The sequence below is a fragment of the Anthonomus grandis genome, chromosome 15 (genome assembly GCF_022605725.1).
Source record: "Anthonomus grandis grandis chromosome 15, icAntGran1.3, whole genome shotgun sequence".
Taxonomy (NCBI): Eukaryota; Metazoa; Arthropoda; class Insecta; order Coleoptera; family Curculionidae; genus Anthonomus; species Anthonomus grandis.
The window spans coordinates 14,383,233-14,407,205 of NC_065560.1; the positions used below are offsets into that span (position 1 = coordinate 14,383,233).

A 23,973-nucleotide genomic window follows, 5' to 3' on the forward strand; every position below is an offset into this window, starting at 1 on the left:
AACTGGAGAAACACCTGTCATTTTTAATGACCTTTGAATTGTTTGGACACGCCGCCCACTTATTCCGTGAATTGACAGGAACGCTTGGAAGCATATCTGAACGTCAGAAGTGACACCGTCTTGCCCCAAGACTCTAACTCTATATTTGTATGTTGACTGATTAAACTTAGTGACTTCATTTTGCGGTTTACGGGGTCGTCGTTGCTGAATAGAGACTACGGAAATTAGTCCGGCAAGATACGAGTTTTGCTCATTGTATGATGATAAAGAATTATTGAATTCACGCAAAATTATACGACGCGTTTCTTCGTTTACAACAGAAAAACATTTCAAATTCTTACACTTACAATCACTGCCAGTCTCATTAGATCTCAAGCGAAGTTTCTTTGTAGCATCACAAATACGTCCATCTTTCCTTCGTTTTTTCGTCAGAGCGCTAGGCAAACTATTCTCCATAACCTCAAAAATGCACGTGTTTACAATATTTATCAGTTATCACTCACAACAACATAGTCTCTCAGCGTTTTTTCCGCTGACGCATGGACTTTCAGCGTTCTTTCCTAGTACATCTAATTTTATTTCGATTATAACTTTGGACTGTCATCTTTGTTTCTTCTTATACTGTAACCCGACAAAATAGAGGCTATAAGCATCGTTTTGCATTGAATACTTTATTTTTCGTTAAATGTGGACTTAAATCGTTCTTCCCCCTGACTCTTCAATTACATTTAAGTAATAATTATAACACTTTATTGCAACATATACAATTCATCACATTCTTAAAATTTTTATCAAATGCTGGAAGGGGCTACCATCAACAGTTCTGCAGTAACCTAGACGATCAATAAGGTCTTGCTATACATTATAAACTGTGCCTGAAGAAATATTCTTAATTATATTAAAAATTATAACAAACCCAAATCTTATTTTTATAACCGAAACATGGCTTTCAAATAAAATACCTGACTCCTTGATTGACTTACCCGGGTATACTATATTTAGAACAGATAGAACAAATAAAACTGGGGGCGGAGTTTGCGCCTATGTAAGCAATCAAATTTTAATTGATTTTTCTTCACAAAAGTTACCATTTTCTTCTGAGAACATAGACACCCTAATATTAAAAATAGCAAGCAAAGATATTTCTTTTACTTTTATGTGTATCTATCGGCCCCCCGCAAATGATACCAGTTTGGAAAACAACAAAAAGCTTTTTGAAAAGATGCAAGACTTGTCAAGGACATGTGAAAATTTAGTAATAGTCGGTGACTTTAATTTTCCTAGTTTAAAATGGCCGCTTACGTTATTTCCTGAACCATACATTTTAGCTATTTTAGTGACCAGATACAGACAAAACGAGGAACCATCGACCCTCGACTTATAACTAACAAACGAAGAATCTCTTGTTTGCAATATTAAAATCGAGGACCCTATTGGAAAATCAGATCATAATATAATCAATGCAGAACTTTAATTTTCTACAACATCCTACAATGGAAAACAGAGCACTAGTCAAAATAAATACTTGGTGACAAATTTCGAACATGTCTGTAATGATCTAGGAAAGTTGGACTGGGACCAAATGTTTATATGCTGTGAATCCTCATCTGAAATGTGGTCAGTTTTTTATAATATTCTTTGCGACTCTATTACTTTGAATTCTCAAGAAAAACCCATGCGACAGAAAGCAAAGAAACCTTGGATAAATAAAAATCTTTTTAACATGGTTAAACAGAAGAAACATCTCTGGACAAAATATAAGCGTTCAAGAAATGACATTGACCTGACGAATCATCGTAGTTTTTCGAAAATGCTTACAAACTTAATAAAAAATTCCCGCCAAAATTTTGAAATTAATTTAGCAAACGACAAAAACCCCAAAAAACTATTTAAATACATTCGCTCCTCAATTAAAGGGTTTTAATACCTTACTAAATTCAAGGGTTTTAATACCTTACTAAAAAAGGGCAACAACAGCATGTGTGAAAATGAAATGCAAGTCGCGGAAGAGTTGGCGAGAACATTCGAACAGACATTCACTAAAGAGCCTGATCAAGATGTTTTACCTACCCCACACTGTCCTCGAATCTTGAACTCAATAACAACAATAAATATAAATGAGGAAAAAATTAAACAGAAAATTCAAAAATTTAAAAACGATTCGTCTGCATGTTTGGACAAATTAACGTCAACTATTCTAAAAAAATGCAGTGAAGTGATAGCTGCGCCTCTTGCAAAAGTAATGAAATACTCAATGATTAAAAACTCTGTACCCGAACAGTGAAAGGGTCGCATCGGTCTCGCCAATTTTTAAAAAAAGCGACAAGTTATCAGCAGGCAACTTTATGCCGATAAGCCTAGTATCGATTGTTTGCAAACTTATGGAGTCCATTGTTCGAGATGAAGTGCAAACATTCTTTACTGAAAATTTGTAAGGGGTCGCTCTACGATTACTAACCTGCTTCAATGCCTTAACCAGTGGATAACAGCCTTAGACAAAAATCAACCAATAGATGCCATCTACCTCGACTTTGCTAAGGCATTTGATAGAGTTCCCGCGAAACGATTGTTACATAAGCTAGAACATCTTGGCAATAGAGGAGAATTGTTAAATTGGATTGAAGACTTTTTAAAAAATAGAAAGTTTAGTGTGAAGGTGGGGGGCACCATGTCAAAATTCCATCCAGTATCCAGCGGAGTTCCTTAGGGCTCCGTCCTCGGCCCTCTCCTGTTCCTGGCTTACACGTGTGATTTACCTTCAGAACTAAGATTTTGGGTATCTTTTGGGTATATTTGCTGACGACAAAAAAATATATGCAGTTCACCTAACTTCTCATCAACAATTGCAAACCGATCTGGACACTATTTGGAAGTGGTACAGTGAATGGTTACTTCCTCTTAACGCGGACAAGTGTGTGGTGTTACATTTAGGAAAAAATAATCCCCAGCTACCCTACCAAATAGATAACATTGAACTTAAAAAAGTCGAATCTTAATGTGATCTCGGAATAATAGTAACTAAGGATCTCTCTTGGTCCCAGCATATTGCCTCAATTGTGAAACGTGCAAACTCTATGTTGTATCTGCTGCAAAAAGCTTTTGTTAAAATTCCATTCCGCAATTTTATGAAATTGTATACCACGTTTGTCCGGCCTATTATTGAATATGCAGGTCCCGTCTGGTGCGCGACAAAAATTTACTTGAATTGTTGCAGCCACGCGCTACACGATTTACGTATGTTTTGCGTATGCCGAGACCTACCTACAGCGAGAGACTTTCAAATGCAAACTTGCTAACTTTTGATAAACGAAAGCTTCGTGGTGATTTAATTTTTACATTCAGAATCCTGTATAATTATTTGGGCTGTGATCTAAACGAACTATTTGAAAGAAATCGAAATATTAGACTTCGCGGTCACACTTTAAAATTTAAAAAAACAGATGTATAACACAAAAACACGTCAAATGTTTTTGCCTAATAGAGTGTTTGATGTTTGGAATTCGTTACCCGTAGATGTCATAACTGCTCCTACTGTAAACTGTTTTAAGAATCGTCTTGATAAATTGGACATGTTTAGTGTTTAAATTGGATAGCTGACATTTGAAGATTTATTGAAGTTCATTGTCATGCCTATTTATTTTATAGAGCTATACAGAATGTAAATTCTTGGCTTTTATCTAATAATAATAATATTACGAATGCAGTCTTTGAGGATATCAAAAGTGTGCGGCTTCAATAAAAGAAATGTGTGCAATCGATTAAAGTCGCGTGACCACCTAGGTGGCCAGTCTATTGATCCATGTTTATGTATCCACCAGTTTGTCTTTTGTCTGGGTTATTTTCATCAGGATAGTATCGTCTGCTAAAAAGTCATGATAACTCTGTATCATATTTTTTTCAAAAAAGTATGGTCTTATTACTTGTTATTCATATTCCCTGCCCATACATTCATTTTTTCATTTTTTTGAGAATGACTTTCCCTAAACCAATGTAGATTATTAGGTGCCCATTACTTAAACGTATGCCTATTTACTTGTCCATTTAAACAAGCGGTTGCTCCGCTTGAAAAACATATCTGCTTTAGTAGTCTAGAGTATTATCATTTATTTCGGTTGTGTTGTGGCAAACCTTGTTTCTGCAATCTGGATCATCTTCTAATAGCCCTTAAAGTAATTGATATGTATAAGGATGCCACTTTTCCTTTTTTAATAATTTTATTACGGTTGCTCTCTGAAGGTTGTTATCCAAAGTGAGCTGAGTACTTCAGAGGTTCAGGTTTTTGTCTAATGAAAGCAGGATAAAGGGGATGGGTAAATGAGACAATTTTCTTGATAGGTAACACTTTAATACTTTACCTCTTTAATTAATACATAACTTCTAAATTAACTTTGCGATGAGATGCACTGTTAATAAGTCTTGAATCTTAAATTAAACCTGTCAAATAAAATAATGACCTAAGGTAACTTTTGATCATCTTTTAAATTAAGATATTTTAAAAACAGTGCCTAAAGTCGAAATTATACCCATTTGTAGTTACGTCATCCAGGTGAGAAAAAACGTATGGCTTAGATATTTTTGCCAATCAATATTAGGTTAGAAACTTTACCATCGCCTTCAGAAATTAATAGTCTGCTATGTATTTTTATACGTTCAGAAATTAACAAATGATTTATTTTAGCAGCATATTATTATATTCATTATTTTCGTGTATATACTTTCATTCCCAAAAAATTTTAAAAAATCTTGTAGTATTTATTGTATTATTAACAAACTTAACAATTAACAAATATTATTATAATTAATCATAAATAATGGGACATAAACAACAAGTCCGAAACGGAATTGCACTTCAATTTGAGAATGTGATAGAGCGAGCCGCAGATGCAACAAAATTGAGCACAACAACGATCGCAAATAATAATAATAATAATAGTTTATTCAAAATAATAATTAACAATATTACAAAATGTCTATAATAACGATCAAGAGAATAGTGAATAAACAATGATCACCGAAGTAGCGAGATTACTACTTGTACGTGAATATGAATTTAAAAGTTTTACAGAGTTAATCTTATCTAAAATTTAATGACTACGATATAATGTTCAAAACATAGATCAAGATCGAGTATGTCCAATTGGGTAATTTTTAAGGTCTATATCGAGGTAGTATGTCATGTCCAGGTTTGTGTGATTTTATTTGCTTTCTTTTCAATTTTACATGGATTTGCTAAAGATTATGTTTAAAAGAAAAGCATATTTATATATCATAGTATGTTACATATTATGATTTAATATATTATTAAACGTTTCTCTGTCCGTCCGCTGTATCCAGTCTTTCACATAAAATTTAAAATTTTTTTGATTTATTTTATCTTTTATATGCCCCGGAACCAAATTATAAATCTTAGAGATATAGAATCTAAAATATCGCTGACCAATAGTTTTTTCATTTCGTGGAACTACAGCGCTTTGATTTTGAGCTCAAGTAGCATATGAATGATTCACATGTTCAACTGTGATTTTCCTTTTATGAAGATTTAAAAGTAACTTTTGAACATATAATTGTTTTAAGTCAAATATACCAGCAAGATTGTATAGCTGATCAGATGGAAACAGTTTGTCTTTATCATAGATTATTTTTAAAATCCATTTTTGAACAACTTCAATGGAGGACATATGGCAATTTCTTAATCCACCCCATTCGCTGAGTCCATAATTTAAATGTGATTGTACCAGAGCAAAGTACAATGTTTTTAAGTGTTTAATATCCATAAAATCCTTAAGTCGTTTAAACTTAGATATCAAGCCTCTTAATTTGTTTGTAAGTTCACCTGCATGTATATCCCATTTTAAGTGCCGGTCCAATGTTATACCTAAATACTTTATGGAATTTGCTTCTGGTATCTCAAAATGGGAGTTTAAAATATAAAGAAGAATGGGATAAAATCAGATCAGGATTATACTGGTCATATATTTTCCAAGCAAAAGACCGCAAAAACAAAATCTACAACATATTTGAAAAGTAGAATTCGGCACGAGCAGTAGACGTAACAAAACCGAGCTTACAAAAATTGTGAATAATGGTATAAAATTATTTTAACTCACTGGGAAAAATTTAAATACTGACAATTTAATTTACTTGTTCATTAAAAAAAATGCTGCTTGAAGGAATATGTTAACACATTAAAATGAAAATACCATTCCAAAAAATAAAACATACAAACTCAAAAAAAACACGCCATATTGCATTACCAAGTTAATGAAATTGCAACGATATGATTAAATACTTAAACGACGATCATAAAATAAAATTTGCTAGAACAAAAAAAGCGTAATCAATCTCGTCAGTATTGTCAGAGTTAGAACTGAAATCAGAAATATTGTCTTCGTCATCGTCGTCTTCGTCAGTCGTAATCACAAGTGGCAGAATGTCATAGGCATCACACACTTGTATTGCTTCCCAAGCCTTTTCAATTACCTTTTCTGTATGAAAAACATATTTTTGCCAATGATTTATAGAAATTTCGTTTATTACCCTTTCTCATGTAGTCAGAACTTCTGAAGGTGACCCCTTAAAATTGGAAATATATTGATCATATTTTCGTTTACATTCCGACCATACCATTTCAATTGCATTAAACTGGCAATGATATGGTGGCAGTCGCAAAATTTTGTGTCCTAAAGGTTTAATATATTCATCAAGGAAGTACTTTTTTTCACTAGGGCAGTTTTTCCTGTTCATATTATCATGATAATCTCCCGTCTTTAATCCACTCTTGAATATTAAATGTGCACCCTTGATGAAGCCATCTTTGGTTCCGGCGTGGACCACGATATAACGATGACCTTAAAAATAAAATATAATTCAATTCTCTTCTTTTAGAAATCATTCTTCCAGAACATAAATTTAATATAATTAATATGTAATGTTCCATGCACATACGAGTAGTGTATGGAGTTAAATTACCTCATATTGTCTTAGAGAGAAATTATATGAAACTATGAAACAGATGAAATTATGAAGTTAGAGGGCCCTTATAAGGGTAATAGTTTTTATTTAAAAAAAAATCTAAAAAGATAACCAGATAATTTTTACCTTCACTGTTTTTCCTTGAATCCGTGTGCTTGGAGTAAAACCTTCGAGATCTACATTTCTATTTTTGATATACTCCCTTAAAAAATTATTTCTTTTATGAACAATATTTCGCAAGTCCATCAAATATTTTCTGTTATTTGATTTTTTCCACTTGAAGCCTATACTATTGATCCATCTTCTTAAGGAGTCAATGGAAAACTCAAAATATTTAATTTCTTCACTGAACTTTTCTCTTATTGTTGCCAATATTACATACTCTTTTCCGGCGTACATAGAATAAATTGTGTCCCGAATTCTATGTTTCAAATATGTTGTAGTTTTGGTTTTTGATGTCTTTTGCTTGGAAGATATACGGGCTGCGTAATCCTGATCTGATTTTATCCCATTCTTCTTTATATTTGCGATCGTTGTTGTGCTCAATTTTGTTGCATCTGCGGCTCGCTGTATCACATTCTCAATTTGAAGTGCAATTCCGTTTCGGACTTGTTCCTTTTCCAGTTAAAAAAAAGGCAATATATTTAAAATCATCAGCTGCGATTGTTCATTATACCTATTATATCTTTTTTTAGGCATTATCTAACACTTTTCAAAATAGCTTTTGAGAACAAGTTGACAAACCAATATTTTTGATTGACAGTGACGGATATTTCACATAACCTAGTATATAAAAGATGAATAATCATCAGACACCAATTTTTTTCAAAAGTTTTCTGTCGCCGCTGTTTGGAATATGCTAAACAAAGATAAACAAAAATGACGTCATTACAAATGGGTATAATTTCGACTTTAAAATCATAATTTTGCGAGAGTATCTGGTCCATTTCAACCATTAAACCTATTGTTAGTAAATTCGAGTCCAAAGATATTGCAATAAATAATTGTAAATGTTTAACTAAGAAGATCGAAAGTAGATCCGAAAAAAGAAAGAACAGAACTCTTAATATTTTTCTAAGTGTGGAAAAATAAAATACAATAACTTTTTTAAAAATAATAGAGAATTACATAAAAACATCAATTAATCAAATGTTCAAACAACCCGCCATTAACAGCTAAACAATATCCTAACCGATCAGAAAATTCATTTCTAACGTTACTAAGTTGATATTGGAAAATTTTATTACATTCTAACGAAATAGCGTTTTGTAACTGGTTTAGCTTCTCAAATTTTACACTTTTATAAATGACAATTTTTAAACGACCCCACAAAAAGAAGTCATTCGGTGAAAGATCAGGTGACCTAGCTGGCCAAAGTATCCGGTACTGTGGACCAATAATATTGCCGATAAAAGCATTTTCCAAGCACTCTTTAACCATACGGGCATTATGGGCTGGGCAACCATCCATTCGGTACCAGGTCATTTGATCTTCCTGAACAACTTCTTCCAAGGCGGGTCCAATTTGATTTTGAAATAAGCCCAAATAGGTTTCAGCTGTTAGGTTAGGTTAGGTCCATAAAAAAGGGTCCAATGATATGGTGTCCGATAATTCCCACGAATAAATTTGTTTTTTGGGGATATTGTGTCCAAGTATGAACAAAGCGATGTTTATTTTCTTGGCTCCAATACGGGCAATTCTGAACATTTGGTTCATCGTTGAGGGTAAATGTACTCATCGGTAAAACAAAAATTTCTTAAAAAATTCTAAATTATTTGCTCTTTCCATCATTTCAAAACAAAATGCCATTCTTCGCTCTTCATCTCCTTCCTGCAGTTCTTGATGTTTTTCGAATTTATACGAATAATATTTCTGTTTTTTTTTTAAAGTGCGCAATACCGTTGTATGATGTTTATTTACCTCTTGCTCAAGAACCCTCGTACTAACCATCTTGTTTTCCTCCACACTAAGTAGAATATTAAGATCTCTTTCTCTTTTTTCGGCTCTATTTTCGATATCCTGAGTTGAACATTTACAATTATTTAAAACGGTACCTTTGGACTCGAACTTATTGACAATACGTTTAATAGTTGAAATGGACGAAATGGGCTTGGTGGGGAAATAAACTGAAAACATTTCTCGCATAATGCCACTTAATTATGGCTATTTTTTCGTCGATTGAATAATTCATACTTGTTTTCAAATATCGACTGTCACTGATTTATTGACACTTTTCCTCACGTCAGTGACAATATTCATTTTACTGGTGCCCGTTTGGTTTTATCTGAACCGAAAATTTGCTAATTTTGCAATTATATTTAATTGAATAATTCAAGATTCGCTTATTAAAATTTTTTGAAACTTTGCACAAGGGTTTGCCAGATTGGTCTCTTCAAAAAGTTATCTTACATTTTTTCTATAAAATGTACAAGGAAGCCAATTGACCCCCTTAAAATTTACATGGGTTTTCCTATGTTCCGCTCGGCGACGCACCACCCGGTATATTTGCAGTCAGTTATTGTACAGAAAGAGCTATATTATTAGAAAGCTTCTCCGACTTTTTTGGTAGTTCAGAAGGGGATGGTGGTGGCGTTTTATCCTCAGGCTTAATAATATTCTGAGTAGGGCTACCTCAAATGTATTCGTATTTACATGCTTTCATCTTGCTGTCACAAATGAAAAATCGAGGTCACTATCGAGAAGAATCCCAGTTGTGCGAAATCCATCTTGAAAGTTGGATTGTTTAAGAGCAAGCAGAACGGCAACTCGTAAAATCGTATATTGACGTATCGCATCCACAGGTCGAATTTACAGCTTTCTTTAATGGGTCAAATACAGATCGATCAAGCGGTTGGAGTTTGCGTGAACATTGGAGAGGCAATGATAGCATCACAATACCATTCGTCTTGCAAAGGTCTAGTGCGTTAATATTAATACATCATACATCCTATACCTCTGCCGCACAGAGGAATAGGAGTCGATTCGGGAAACAGGGTACATATCCGACGGTTTTCCCGAATCTCCAAATCGTGCTGACAAAATGCTTTGAGTCAAGGCACCGAATCTAATCTGATGCACACCCCTTCGTTCTCTAATGGTCTGTCCTAAAAACGTTTGCTCTTTATGTCGCCACCTGTATGTGAGGAGTGGTTATCAAGCACAAGTAATACTTTATGTATAGGAGAAGCATTTGTTTGTTTTTTGAAGATTAGTGAATTTAAATATTTTGGCAGTTAAAACTATATTCTGGTTTATTTATACTCTTTATATTTCCTGCTTGACGCTGTCATAAAACAAAATTTGGGTGTCATTACACAAGGATTACACACTACAATATTTAAAGCGAGTGGAGCTTAGATTGTAATATTCTGTTAAGTTTACCCGCACCAGATTCGAGGTCTGGCTCAAAGCAAATTAAACTTCTTGACATCCTTATCTGCCATAAGCCACCATTGTTTATTAATTTAATTTTAAATATATTTTTTTTTTGTAAAAAATTTACCTCCCTACATTTTATCGTTTATTTTTATCACATCATTTCATTATATATTTATTTTGTAGTAAGTGGTTTAAATACATAAAGTACACACGTTCCTATTTGATAATTTATTTGTTTTCAGGATATAAAGTGGAAGATGTAAATACTAAGTTGTGTCAACATATTGGAAAGCCTTTGTTGAAGAGTAAAATGGACGGTTTGGTCGATCAGTTTGAGGGAAATAGGGTGAGTCATATTGTTTTTGATAAAATAAACCTAAAAATTATGAGTACTAATTAGTACTACTTCATCAAACCACTTATTCTCTTGCCATATTATACATCAAAATAGGATACAAATTTTATTACTTTTGAATGAACAGTTTGAATAGGATGCTTATTTTCTCTTTGGGCTTATTTTACGACAAACTTGAATATTTGTTTTGTTTTTTTTTCTCTCATCTTTGGGTAAATTATCATTGTTGTCTTATAGATTTATATATTTCCTTATTTGTAAGATTTGTGCTTTAGTTTATATCAGCTTTATTGGTTTAGTTTGTGTCTTAAATTGAAAAAAGTAACTTAGTTAGATCAACGCAAGTTAGAACAAGCACATGTGCTAAGTTAATATATGTATATATAACTTTAGGTCAGTACTGCTGAAAAATGATAGAATGAATAATGGTTTATTCTATTACATATCAAGCATTTCTCTTTCTTAACTTTTTTATTTACCACTAAAGAACATAACGACTATATATTGCCAAATCGTTGAGTTCTCGGTAGATAAACGTAGTATGGAAAATAAATAAATAATGTCTTTATTATACCAAAATGTACAAGGCCTAGGGCTAATCAACTGAACCTCTAATTACATGAACAAAAATGTATACCAAATTACATAGATAGCAGTTATAGAAAGAAGATAATAGATAACCCGTGAAATCCATGAAATCTATTTTGAGTTGGAAAATAAGCAATGACATAAAACTAAAAAAGAAGAAAAAAAAATTAAAAATTTTCCCTTTAAATTATAAGATCATCTGTAACGTGAGAAAATGCGACGTTGATTTTTACTTTAAAACCAGCAATGGACATGCACTTAAGTGAATTCGGAAGTTCATTATACACCGAAACAGCATTAAAAAGAAACATCTGTGAAATAAGGCAGAATGAAAACAAGGAGCCGATAATTTACTTATACATCTTAGATTGACGTCGTGCACATCTCTTCAAAAACTCAATTTTTCACGAAGGTAATCCGGGGAGGATGTACCAAGCAATCGATGCACAAAAACGGCCAATTGATGAAGATAAAGATCCTCTACACGCAACCTTCCAAGAGTACACATTCGTTCTTAAACTCTGTCATATTTTCTTAAGTTAAAAATGAATCTACATCACTGATATTGAAAATTAGAAATATACAGGGTGACTTTATAAGTACTAAGGACTCGCATAATTTCTTGCGTACTTTGTAGTTAATGATACTTCTATTAGCGTACAATAGTTTGAGCGCAAAATAGGATTTTCTAATTACGTCAGAAACGTGCATTTTGAATATCAAGTCCTTCTCGAATATTACACCAAGATTTTTAATGTTATCAACTATTTTTAACTGCCATTATCCAAAGACTTATTTCTTATTTTTTGAAGAAAAACACATTACAGAACACTTGCTAGGATTTAATTTTAAATTATTGCTCGACGAGAAAGTGAAATACAATGACAAATCTTCATTTATTCTTCTACGACCCCCAATACGTCATCAGCTTTAAAAGTATAATAAATTTGCGTATCATCCGCAAAGCTCTGAATACTGCAATATTTAACAACCTTATACATGTCTGCTATGTACATTAGAAATAAGATAGGACCCAAGACGGATCTTTGTGGTACCCCAAAACTTATAATAATAATAATAATAATAATAATAATAATAATGTTTATTAAACAATAACAATATACATAATATATTTAATAACCAATACGATAAATAAAAAATATAAACGTTTAGAAATATCACTGAAGCACACTACAAGCACTTGTGCGTGATTTGTGGTTACATAATCGGGTAAATGTCAAATTTAGGTAATTATGTCCTTATTGGGTAAACAGACTATAACCGGGTTAGAAAGTTCGTTTCAGGGTGCACTCAGAACAATATAAACCTGTAAGTTGATATTTCAAAACACCCTGAAACAAAAAGCATCTATTGGATGTATTTAAGATTTATTAAATCATTAAAAACTTCTCTACCCTTCAAAAATATCCAGTTTTTGGCTTTGCGTTTAAAAGAGTTAAAGCCTTCAACCAACCTTATATTATTTGGGAGCATGCTATACAATCTCGGAGCAAAATATTTTAAGCTCCTCTGTCCATGAGTTTTACGAGTCGTGGTTGGATATGCCAAATTGTTTTGTCTAGTAGATGAATTTTGGTTGATATTTAACTCTTATCTTGTTTTTATTTATATATTTAAGGATTTCTAAACAATAGAGTTGACGCAAATCTAATATCTTATTTTCAGAAAAGAGGTTATCAGTGGGATATATTCTGTCTCTGCCAAAAATGATTTTTAAAAACCATTTTTGAATTGATTTTAATTTTTGTATATGTGTTTCAGATACGCTTCCCCATCCCAAAATACCATAAACTAAATGACTTTGTACAAGAGACATATATACAATTTTTAGATGTTCGGTAGTCAAAAAGTCTCGAAGGTACATACATTTTGAGAGAAGATCCCATTCAACAAATTGTCAATTTTAATACCGAGATATTTAAAAGATGTTGCTTCGGGTATTTCACAATCCTCAATCTTAATGTTGCCAAGCCTTTGAAGGGAACGTCTGTAAGTTGCAAAAGACGTGTAGTTAGTTTTTTGTATATTTAAAGTTAATTTATTGTGTTGAAATCAGTTTTTTAATTCCACAAAGTATTTTTTAATTTGGGTTGTTAACCGTAAAAAGTAAAGGACCCAACACAGTTCCCCGGGGTACTCCATACCTAACATCTCTTTCACTGCGTATGGTTCCATTAAAGTCAACACGATGCGTTCTATTTGTAAGGTAGCTTTTTAAGCAAATCGAAAACTTTGCCTCGGAGTCCACAGCTGTGAAGTTTTTTTAAGAGTATTTCATGACAGACAGTATCAAATGCCTTAGAAAGATCCACGAACAGGCATAAGCAAGCTTCACTATTATCTAGTGCATCAGATATTTGTGGTGTTAAAAGTTTAATTGCATCCTGCGTAGATCTTCCCTCCCTGAAACCAAATTGCAAGTCTGATTATACATTAAATTTAGTTAAGAAATGTGTCTTTCTTTTTTTAATTAATCGTTTAAAAACTTTTAAAAATGTTGACATAAATGAGACAGGTCTGTAATTTCATATTTCTGTTTTATCGCCATTTTTATATAAGGGTTTAATAGTTTCGATTTTAAGACAGTCCGGAAAGCACCCTGTATCAAGCGACTTATTTACTATACACGTCAAAATCGGTGAAATTTCTGTCGATATTTGTTTTAGGCATTCACTTCTTATATTGTCCCACCCAGGAGATTTTTTATCTCAAGGTTCATTATAGTTCTATTGACTTCAAAGATTGACACGTGCCTTAAAACCATAGAATTTTCTAGATATTGAATGTCGTTCTTATAATTTGGCAAGTTTTTAATCTTTTTAGCAAGATTCTCACCTAGGTCGCTATAGAAGTTATTGAATTCATTTGAAATAGTCTGTTTCTCAGTATATTTATTACCATTTGTTGTTTTTATTTGGCGTATTTCAGTCTTTGATTTAGTTTTATTACAAATTTAATTTATGCAGTCCCAAAGTTTTGATTTTGACGAATAATTTTGGTTTATTTGCATTTGAAAATATTGTTTCTTACTAACTTGGATTGGACTTTATTTGGATTTTTAATTTATTTTTATATGCGTTATATTTATTTTTAATATCTATATTATTCGGTTGTTGAAGTAAGTCATTGTATAGTTTATTTTTTTCCATAATAGTTTTTTGTAGATTAGAGTTCATCCATTCTTTCCGAAAATGATTTTTGTTTTGTTTAAATTTTACAACCGTGGTATTTCTTTCTAAATAGAATTGCAGTTTATCTACAAGAACTTTCATACTTGCACTTCCATCATTTGTGGCATAAACTTGATCCCATGTTTCTAGTATTAAATAATTCTTAAGGTTAGTATAATTTGTGAAGCGTTTAGTTTGAACTGGTTTTATTTCATTAAAATGTTGTGTAAAAGGAACAAATAATACTACTGGGTAGTGATCAGTAATATGATTTTGAAAAACAAATGATTTGGAATTTTCTAGTAATGTATTTGTGTGATTTTGTTTATGAACGATTTAAACTGAAATTGCGCTAAAATATTTTTGTAGTTCTCAATATTTTGATCTGTTATGTTAAATAAATTCATGTTAATGTCTCCTATTAGAAGGTGTGTTTTGTATTTTTTCTATTTGTGGAGATTTGTATATTCCTGTTATAAGAATTTGTTTGTTTTCATAGAGTACGAGAACTTCCAAAACCTTTACAATGCCAACTTGTACAATATTATAATTATAATGCAGATCAGAACGTATATAAGCGTTATATAAGAGCGGTTTAACTGAGCTTGATTTTCTAATACCACCAGTTACTTTCTTTCAGAAAGATACGACCTAAGGAAGTTTAATGAATTATTATCGAATCCATAATAGGTCAACTTTGCTAAAAGCAGGCTGTGAGCGCCGTAATATCACCTCTATCCAAAGCCTCAATGATTTCTTGATTAAAACAAGGCAGATGTGATGCTGTGCCGCTTTCAGAAACCAGACTGGCCCTGCGGGATTATATTATTTGTGATAAAGAAATCATAAATCTGTGGCTGAATAAACTTTTCCAAAACTTTCGAAATTACTGGAATAATGGATATAGGTCTGAGGTCGCAGGAGTCCTTTGGACTACTGATTTTAGCTAAAGGCATTATAAGAGAAGTCTTCCAAACATCAGGAAAACAACCTCTTTCCAAACATGAGTTTATAACATGAGTCAAGTGAGGAGCAAGATGATGAATACAATGTTGGAGCATATTCGTTGAGATGAACTATGTATATATAATAGAGAATATATAAGATTGAACTATTTTTGAAATTTCTGCTGCAGTGGCTAAGCGAAATGAGAACTGGAGATCAGAACTAAATGTATGATTAAGAAAATATTTGACTGCCTTTGGGCAGTTATTTGAAGGACTATAAACTGATGTAAAATAATAATTTATTTTGAAGGTTTACAGGTATAGACCGGTTAGAAGAATTTCTGAGACTAAGGTTTTTTATTGCTTTCCATAGTTTTTTACTATTGCTGCTTTTTTGATGAAGTTCCAAATATGCGTTCTTCCCGCCTAATCATCCCCACCACCGCATTTCGTAGCTGCTTGTAGAATAGCCAATCGGGTAAACTCTTAGACTTTTTAAATCTCAATAACGCTTTATTTTTTTCTTGTCTAAAGTGTTTAACGCTTTCGGTAATCCATGGAGTATAAGGTTTAGAATAAGAGGTAGGAGAATGAACAAACGTTGCTGGACAAATACTCGACTTTTTCATCCAGACAATAAATATGGTAAGTGTTATTCCAATTTATTTCTTCTAGATCAGTAAGAAAATCATTCCTGTCAAAAAACCTAAAATTGCGGTAAGACCTATATTTTATTTATTCATTTTCAACCTTAACCGGACGTCACAAACTATTGCATGGTGATCGGAAATGAAATCAGCATTTAAATTATAAGAACGTACGACACCTGTGGGCTTAATAAAGACCAGATTTATTTATTTATAACTTGTCAGAGAAGTTTCCGGTAGATAAGGGTTTACGCCAAGGCTACTGTGCATCACCTACGGGCTAGAGAATAACGGAACAAAATCGAAAAAAAAAACCAAGCAATTGAAAAGGACATTTTCAGGAGATCTCTGGGTATATCAAGAAGAGATAGAAACCGAAATGACGACATAGGACAACGAATGGTAATAGTTGGTTTGATAATGACAGGCATAGAGCAAAAACAACTGATATAGTACTGATATAGTCCAAAGGATGGAAGAAACAAGACTGCCTAAAATTCTCATAAAATGGGTACCACCAAATTGCGGGCAACGAGGGAGACCGAAAAAAAACTTGGACAGAAGGCATAAAGAGAGCCATGACTACCAGATAAATACCCTAGAAAGAAACAGTGGAACAACAGAAGGAAGTCGAAGTTAAGCATCGGAAATCTACGAAAGACGTTTTGAAGCAAACCTTTACAGCAGACGTCCACTTAAGAAACCGCTACTTACAAAAGAAATCAACGTGCGAGGCATGAGTATTGCACACCGTCACTTAAATTGGACAGTCTAAGATTGAAAAAAATATATTATTCAGCGACAAAACTTGTATATAAAATGTTAAATTCAAAATTCGTGAACAATGAACCGTGTTAGGCGCCCAGTTAATACCAAAATACACAATAAAGCAAGGAAAGGGGATTGATTTTATAGGGTTGTTTTTTCTAGAGCGGAGGAGGTTCATTGCACTTCATATATGGTACGGATGGATTGATATACAGGGACATACTCCAAAATGTTGTTACCTTACGCATAGTTAAAGATGCCTTTGCGGTTCGTCTTTCAGCAAGACAACGAACACAAGCATACATCTCTTCTTGTTCTGGAGTGGTTACAGGAGAACAATATCCAAGTCCTCCAATGGCTGGCACGCACAATCACCGGATTTAAACCCCATTGAGAAACTGTGGAAAGAGGTCGAGCGTCAAAACCGGACCACGACATTTCCAAGCAAACATACTTATAACATTGATAAAACAACCGGTGAGAATCGGCTTCGGCAGGACGGAGGCATGGCCGAAATAAGACATAACTATAAACAATACATGCAGGTCCGCTGTGTTTTGTTTTGAACTTTCGTCTCGTAGTTGATATTTCTGAGAGCTTAAAGAGTTTATACTAATTATAGTCTAATTTCACTTTAGATTTTTAAAATTTTTGCCACCTTTGATCCCTTAAATTTCCGATTTTTTTAATTTAAGGCTTCGTTCACAAAAAGCCGTGTGTTTATTAAAAAATGTCAATTAGATCATTCCAAATTTTGACTTGTTTCCTCAAAAAAAATTATGCCATGCAAACCCCTTGTAAATCGGTTTTAAAGTTATTTAAAAATAGATGTTCTAAAGTTCTATTTTTAAAGGAGCAGGGTGGTAGCTTTTTAAATTTAATTAAATAACCGCAGAAATAAGGTTATGGTCAAGATTCAATTTGAGGGTATCGTACCACTATATTTTACAAAGTCAGCTATTAATAAAGATTGGATCCATCTACTCAGATAGGTTCTTTGATAATTAATTCGAGAGCGTAGGCACTATTACAAAAGTTGACGTTTAATCTCCTAAACATACAATTATGTCAAAACAGAAAATAATGTATCCTCATTTATATTGTCGCCAATATTTATGGCTCTACGACAAGGGGAGTAAAACCCCTAAAATTTTTTTATTTGGTAGACACTTTTAAAAATGTATATTTAAATCCTCCATTAATACAGGAAGTAAAAGTGTAAGTTCAAACTTTCTATAATCCTTAAAATTACTGTCTCATTTAGCCAGATTTCAGTCAGAAATAATATATCAAAATCATATTGTTTATTAGTGTATATTATAAGTATTGTAATAGTTTCATCTTTTAACTCATTTTTTACCAATGATGCGAAAACGCAACAGTCATATTAATTTTTTTTTATAATATAGACAAAATAAAAAATGAAATATCTAACGTTACTATAGAATTTACTAAGGTTGAATTAAAAAGATCGTTTTTAAACACTCAATAAATAAACCAGTGTTTTGATTTTTAAATTTTTATTCCAATTCAAGCAAAATTTTAATGTCTAAACATACTTTCGAATATTATTATTTATTATTGGTAAGCAAAATACAGGCAAGATTTGTTTAGCTGAATCGTATTGCTAACACATGTGTGTATTTACCTTTTTTTATTGACAACAAAAAAATGTTACAAATTCCAAAATACTTGACTCCAAATTGTAAATGTTGCGAAAACGCATCACTGGGAAAATACGTTATCTGTATTTTGGTCGAAATAACGCTTGAGTTGCCAACGGTATCAGCTAGAGATATTGCGGTTTAGGCTTGTGTGTGTGTGTTTGTGTGTAAGAAAGTTTTTAGTAATATTGAATTTTAATCGGTACTAAGCGTATGTGTATTTTCGAAAAACATGCCTAAATTTCTTACGCAAAAAGAGCTGGAGAGTGCTTTATATGAAGTAGTAGATGAATTGGAAGCAGAACATTCCGGAGATGTTGGTAAGATCTACTAAGTATTTTTGTTAGGCCTGTTATGTAGACGGAAATTATTTTAGTTGAAATTGATGCTGTTTATATTCCTCCAGAACCAGATAGATGACGATGTAATTGCTGTATGTAAACGAAAAAAAATGCCAATATGATGTGGACATAGCGGGCACATTTGAATTACAGATAAGACAGGACAATGAATTTGACTGGGATTCGTCTGATGATGAGAGTTTGGCAGAAAAGAAACGGAAAATCGAAAGGTCTAACACCAGCCAATTTCAAAGTAGGGAACCAAAATGGAAAAAGGGTTCAATTTCTATGATGTCCCAGCCTATTTCCAATGAAGGCCCTGCGCTTGAGAAATTGGTAGATTTACTCCACGGAAAGTCACCTTTAGACATTTTCTTTTTGTTCTTTGATGACCAAGTATTAAATCTTATTGTAACATTTTCGGAAAAATATGCAAAAGACAATAATCGACATGATTTTGAGTTGGATAAATATGAATTACTAAAGTTTATAGGACTGCTAATATTTACGGGTTATCTTAAACTACCACAAACACAACTGTATTGGTCAACTGATGAAGACAAGGGGATAGACATTGTGAAAAAATGTATGAGTCGAAAAAAATTTTACAATATAAAAAAAAACTCCATTTTCCGAAAATCGATAAGAAATAATAACATTTTTGACAACATATTTGAAAGAAAAAGTCAATATTTCCTCCAACTTGATTGTTGCCTGGCAACCGAAAATAACAGTAAGGAAATATTCATTTCTGTACTGTAAGGAAATGTTATTTCCATACAGTAAACTTTAGAACATAAATGCGAACAGGCTTTTTCCTAAACAATTTTATTTTTAAAACTTTCAGCACAAACAAGGTTAACATTATATTTTAAAATTATTACTTATTATTTGTTATATTTACTGTTATTTGACAATTAGTACAAGTATTGAAAACTGGAAGAACTTGGGAACTAATAGCATTATTTTGTTGAATATTTTTCAAACAAATAATTTTATTTGTATGACAATAACTATTACTATAAATGATCTTGATGTATTGGTTTTTGAATCCGGTATGGTAACTAAAAGTTTAGATAGTAGGTCTTGTATATCTTGTACAGTCATTTTAACCAGCTCGTCCATTCTGCAAGCTCCGGAAATTCCAAATATTACAGCTACCTACAACAATAAATAAGCATGTAAAGAATCCAAATATAATTTGAAGTTTTGTAAGTTACCTTAATCATTAAATATTCCTTATCTGGAGCTTCCTGAATAAATTTGTTTATTTCTTCTTTAGTTAAAATCTTGGATTTTTTGGCTTATAGGCATGTGCTTGTTGTTTCAGGAATGCCCGAAGTTTTGAATATTCAGATATATCCACATCATGTCTAATTGCAAGGGTTGCCTTCAGCATTGAATAATTGGCCTATAAAGTTGAAGAATTCATCTTGGAACCAAGCTCCAAGAAGTATGCCATTACAACATTTTCCGAGAAAGAAGTTACATTTTTATTCGTACGGTAGTCCATGAAGCGGTTGTATGCATAGTTATACTTATTTCTAGATTTTATTGGTAACAATTCCAATGATGCAGCATTCACTGCCTCCGTGAGTTCTGAGAGGGTTTCAGAAATGGAACAGTCATCATCACTCATCATTTTACACGTTACTTTGGCTTTTTAAAACGTTAAAAAATCAACACTTTGGAAAGACGCCACAAATAAACTTTTCACTCGTCAAGTTTGACAATTTAAAATTATGTACTTCGTTTCCGTAGTTACAAAACAATGTTTCATGGCTTCTTTTATTTAAGGGAAAAATAATAATGTTGATTTAAAATTTTTAACATGATTAGTAATAATTTACTGTAATGTTAATGATTCCCGATTTTCGGAAAAATAGTATGTAGACCTCGTAGGAAAAGCCACATTCCCGGACTCCGTATTACCAGGCAATATTATCCGGCAATTTTTACGATCGCCCGGGAATGTTAAGCTTTTCCTACTAGGTATACAATATACTATTGTCAGATAACTTAGGCCATTTTTTGATCTCATAAATCAGAAAATATTGCAGTTTGGTATATTTTCACACTGTCTGTCCATTGACGAACAAATGGTTCCTTACTTTGGCAGGCATTCCTGCAAAATGTTTATTAGGGGTAAACCCGTTAGATTTGGTTTCAAATTATGGTGTACTTGTTCGTCACACGGTTATTTATATCAGTTCATTCCATACGCAGGAGCAAATCCAAATAAACAAAAATCTGTATTAGGTATGGGTGGGCAAGTTGTTGTTGATTTATTGTCTATAGTGAATGACCCAATGAAGCATCAGGTATTTTTTGATAATTATTTTTCTTCGTTTCAATTATTTTCATATTTTCCCGATAAAGGTTATTTTGCGAGCGGAACTATAAGGGAAAACAGAACCCTCCGCTGTCCTTTAGAAGGGACCAAAAGTGTTTCTAAACAAAAACGCGGCTACTACATTTCGGCACATGACACTGTCAGTGGGGTCTCATTAGTTAGACGGAACGATAATTCAGTGGTCACAGTAATAAGTAACCATTACAATGACAAACCATTATACAGAGCTAAAAGGTATGACCGTAAAGCAAAAAAAGACAATCCTATTCAGCAACCTAATGTTATCAAGATGTACAACAAATTCATGGGGGGAGTAGATCTCCACGATAACGGGATAGCCAATTATAGAATAGGGATATCTGGAAAAAAGTGGTGGTGGCTTTTGTTCGTTAACACTATAGATAGCACTTTAGTCAATTTTTGGAAGGTTTATAACATTGTCAGTGACAAAAATATTAGTCAACTAGACTTTAAATCGTACATTGCTCTTCGCCTGATAAAAACTGAATCTTCCATCGTACATCTATTACTACCCCTAAGGCAGTTCTTGAGCAAAGATATGATAATATCGGTCATATTATCACTAAATCGCTCCACTCCAGATGTAGATGCAAAATATGTAGTAGTCGAACGGTATTTTTATGTAAAAAATGCAATGTGCCCCTCCATACCGATTGTCTTGAGCGTTACCATAAAAAGTAAAATTACGTTTTTTTTGTGTCATAATCTTCTTTTCTAACCTATTTTAATACATAATAAATATTGCTATTGAAAAATTGTTGTTTTTTCATGCCCTGGTAAAATATGGATTAATAAGGTTGCTAATGTAATTGACAATACACCTTATAATGTTTTAATAAACTGGTAAAATAATAATTGTTCTAATGACTTTTGTGAAAATTTTTTTCAGATAGAAGATTATGATGATTCAGGTGATCCTTTTGACAACATTTCTCAACAAAACGGAATCGATAAATCGACGGTCCCTTTCCAAATTAAAACTAACGATGGTACGACCATTTAAAACCCCAAAATCTCTTATCGTACTTATTAAATTTCTTTACAGATACAGATGGTTTAATAACCCAAGCTCTTCTACTAAACAACATCGAGGCAGCCGTAGAACTCTGTCTTAAAGCCGACAGATACGCTGATGCTCTCATTATTGCAACTACAGGTTACGATCATTTTCTTTATTAAAATGTGTTTTTATTTATAGTTAATTTTTAGGTGGCCCGGATCTTTTGGCAAAAACTCAGCATCAGTACTTAGAAAAATCGAAAGGTTATGTGTCCAATCTGATTTCCGCTTTGATTTCCGAGGATTGGGGCTCTGTGATAAATAATTGTGATATAGGAAATTGGAAGGAGGCTCTCGTGGCTGCCGTTACGCATGCTTCAGAAGAAGATTTTCCTATTTTATGTGGTAAGTGTGGAAAATATATTTTTTTTAATTTTGTTTTTCTTAAATTATAGTACAGTAAATCTGGTATTTACACTATCAAAAAACACATCATGTTACCATTTTTTGACAGGTAATAGTGGTCCAAGAGAAAAGCTTAAAATCAAAAAGTTGAATCCACCCTCCGCCTCAATTTTTGGAAATCTCAAAAACATTTGATTTTATTTTTGATTGGTTGTAAGATAAATTATATTTATCGTACAATTTACAAACTAATATATTTATTGAATTAATTGGGAAGCCATTACTGCAATATGTTTTATTGCGTCTAGTCTTTTTTGAAATGCTGTGTTTAAAAGTGGAATTTTTAAAAAACTAGAAGAAACTATTGAAGAAAAGGGAGCGATGGAAGTGAAGAGCTTGTTTCTCAGGATTGGAGAATTTCTTAAATCGTTAGCAAAATCAACTGAATTTTTAATTAAATACGTCTTATATCTGAGTTATCTCTCTTAAAATGTTGTTGAGCCAAGATGCCTATCAGGGCGAACCAGTAAAAGAGACCACAGGGCAGATCGGATATTCGATTTTATGCATTTTAGGCATTTAGTAAAGTGTTCTGGAATTCATAGGATATATGTAGTATGTATTTGTTGGTGTGAAAAAATTTAAATGTAATGATAATCTGGCCAACGGTTCATTTCAACTTAGTAAAAAAAGAATTAGTTAAATCTTAAGTCTGAGGTTGAAACTCAGGGGTTAGAATTTAAAAACTTTAAAACTCTCTCTATGTAAGCTGCTCAATTTATAAGAACCAGATAGGCGTTTTTGTCAGCCTTGGTGGCAATTAGGTCATTGGATTTTATTTTGTCTTTTACCGACTTGAGATGAAATTATGATCACTATGGTTTGTACTAAAACTAGAAGAATTTAGAACGGAAACGAACCTAGCTCAGGAAATATTCTTATTTTTATATTTTCTGCCTCCGATTCTAGAGTTTCATTACACTTTATAACAAATTTTTGTGAAAAATAGCACTTTAAATTTGTTTTTAAAATGTTCTCATCTGGAGTTAAACTGATACCTGGCATATTTCCGGCAACGGTGCGCCAAATCGTAGTGTTTTGCTTGCAAATTAGTCCTTATTAATAAGACAATTTAATGATGTTCTTGGTAGATATAAGTGCTTTTGAGAGTACTATCCTCTAAATCTGATGTCCAGCTGTGGAATTAAAAGGTAATACTTCTAATTCTACTCAATTTGTATGCTGTTTTAATTTCGCATGTCCATTTTTTTGATCTTTGTACCCAAGTAAACTATACTATGGCCAAGGTACTGTGCGATCGAGTCCTAGGCAGTATTGCCGCTG

General features: G+C 32.6%; 1 protein-coding gene and 2 long non-coding RNA genes across 4 annotated transcripts in view; 1 reads left to right on the forward strand and 2 right to left on the reverse strand.

Annotated features, from left to right (window-relative positions):
• The window catches only part of LOC126745303 (protein transport protein Sec31A), a 141,919-nt gene that overhangs the window by 37,077 nt on the left and 80,869 nt on the right, over positions 1–23,973 (forward strand). For both annotated transcript variants that reach the window (XM_050453074.1, XM_050453075.1), the window contains exons 11-14: positions 10,593–10,696; positions 22,115–22,214; positions 22,271–22,381; positions 22,435–22,629. In XM_050453074.1, the coding sequence (XP_050309031.1) occupies positions 10,593–10,696; positions 22,115–22,214; positions 22,271–22,381; positions 22,435–22,629 (510 nt within the window). The remainder of the gene's footprint in view (positions 1–10,592; positions 10,697–22,114; positions 22,215–22,270; positions 22,382–22,434; positions 22,630–23,973) is intronic.
• On the reverse strand, positions 3,942–4,495 carry LOC126745305 (uncharacterized). Its single transcript, XR_007663505.1, has 3 exons — positions 4,356–4,495; positions 4,222–4,283; positions 3,942–4,163 (listed from the first exon to the last, which is right to left on the reverse strand). It is a non-coding gene; the product is annotated as an uncharacterized LOC126745305 (long non-coding RNA).
• Positions 19,664–20,695, reverse strand: LOC126745304 (uncharacterized). Its single transcript, XR_007663504.1, has 2 exons — positions 20,072–20,695; positions 19,664–20,012 (listed from the first exon to the last, which is right to left on the reverse strand). It is a non-coding gene; the product is annotated as an uncharacterized LOC126745304 (long non-coding RNA).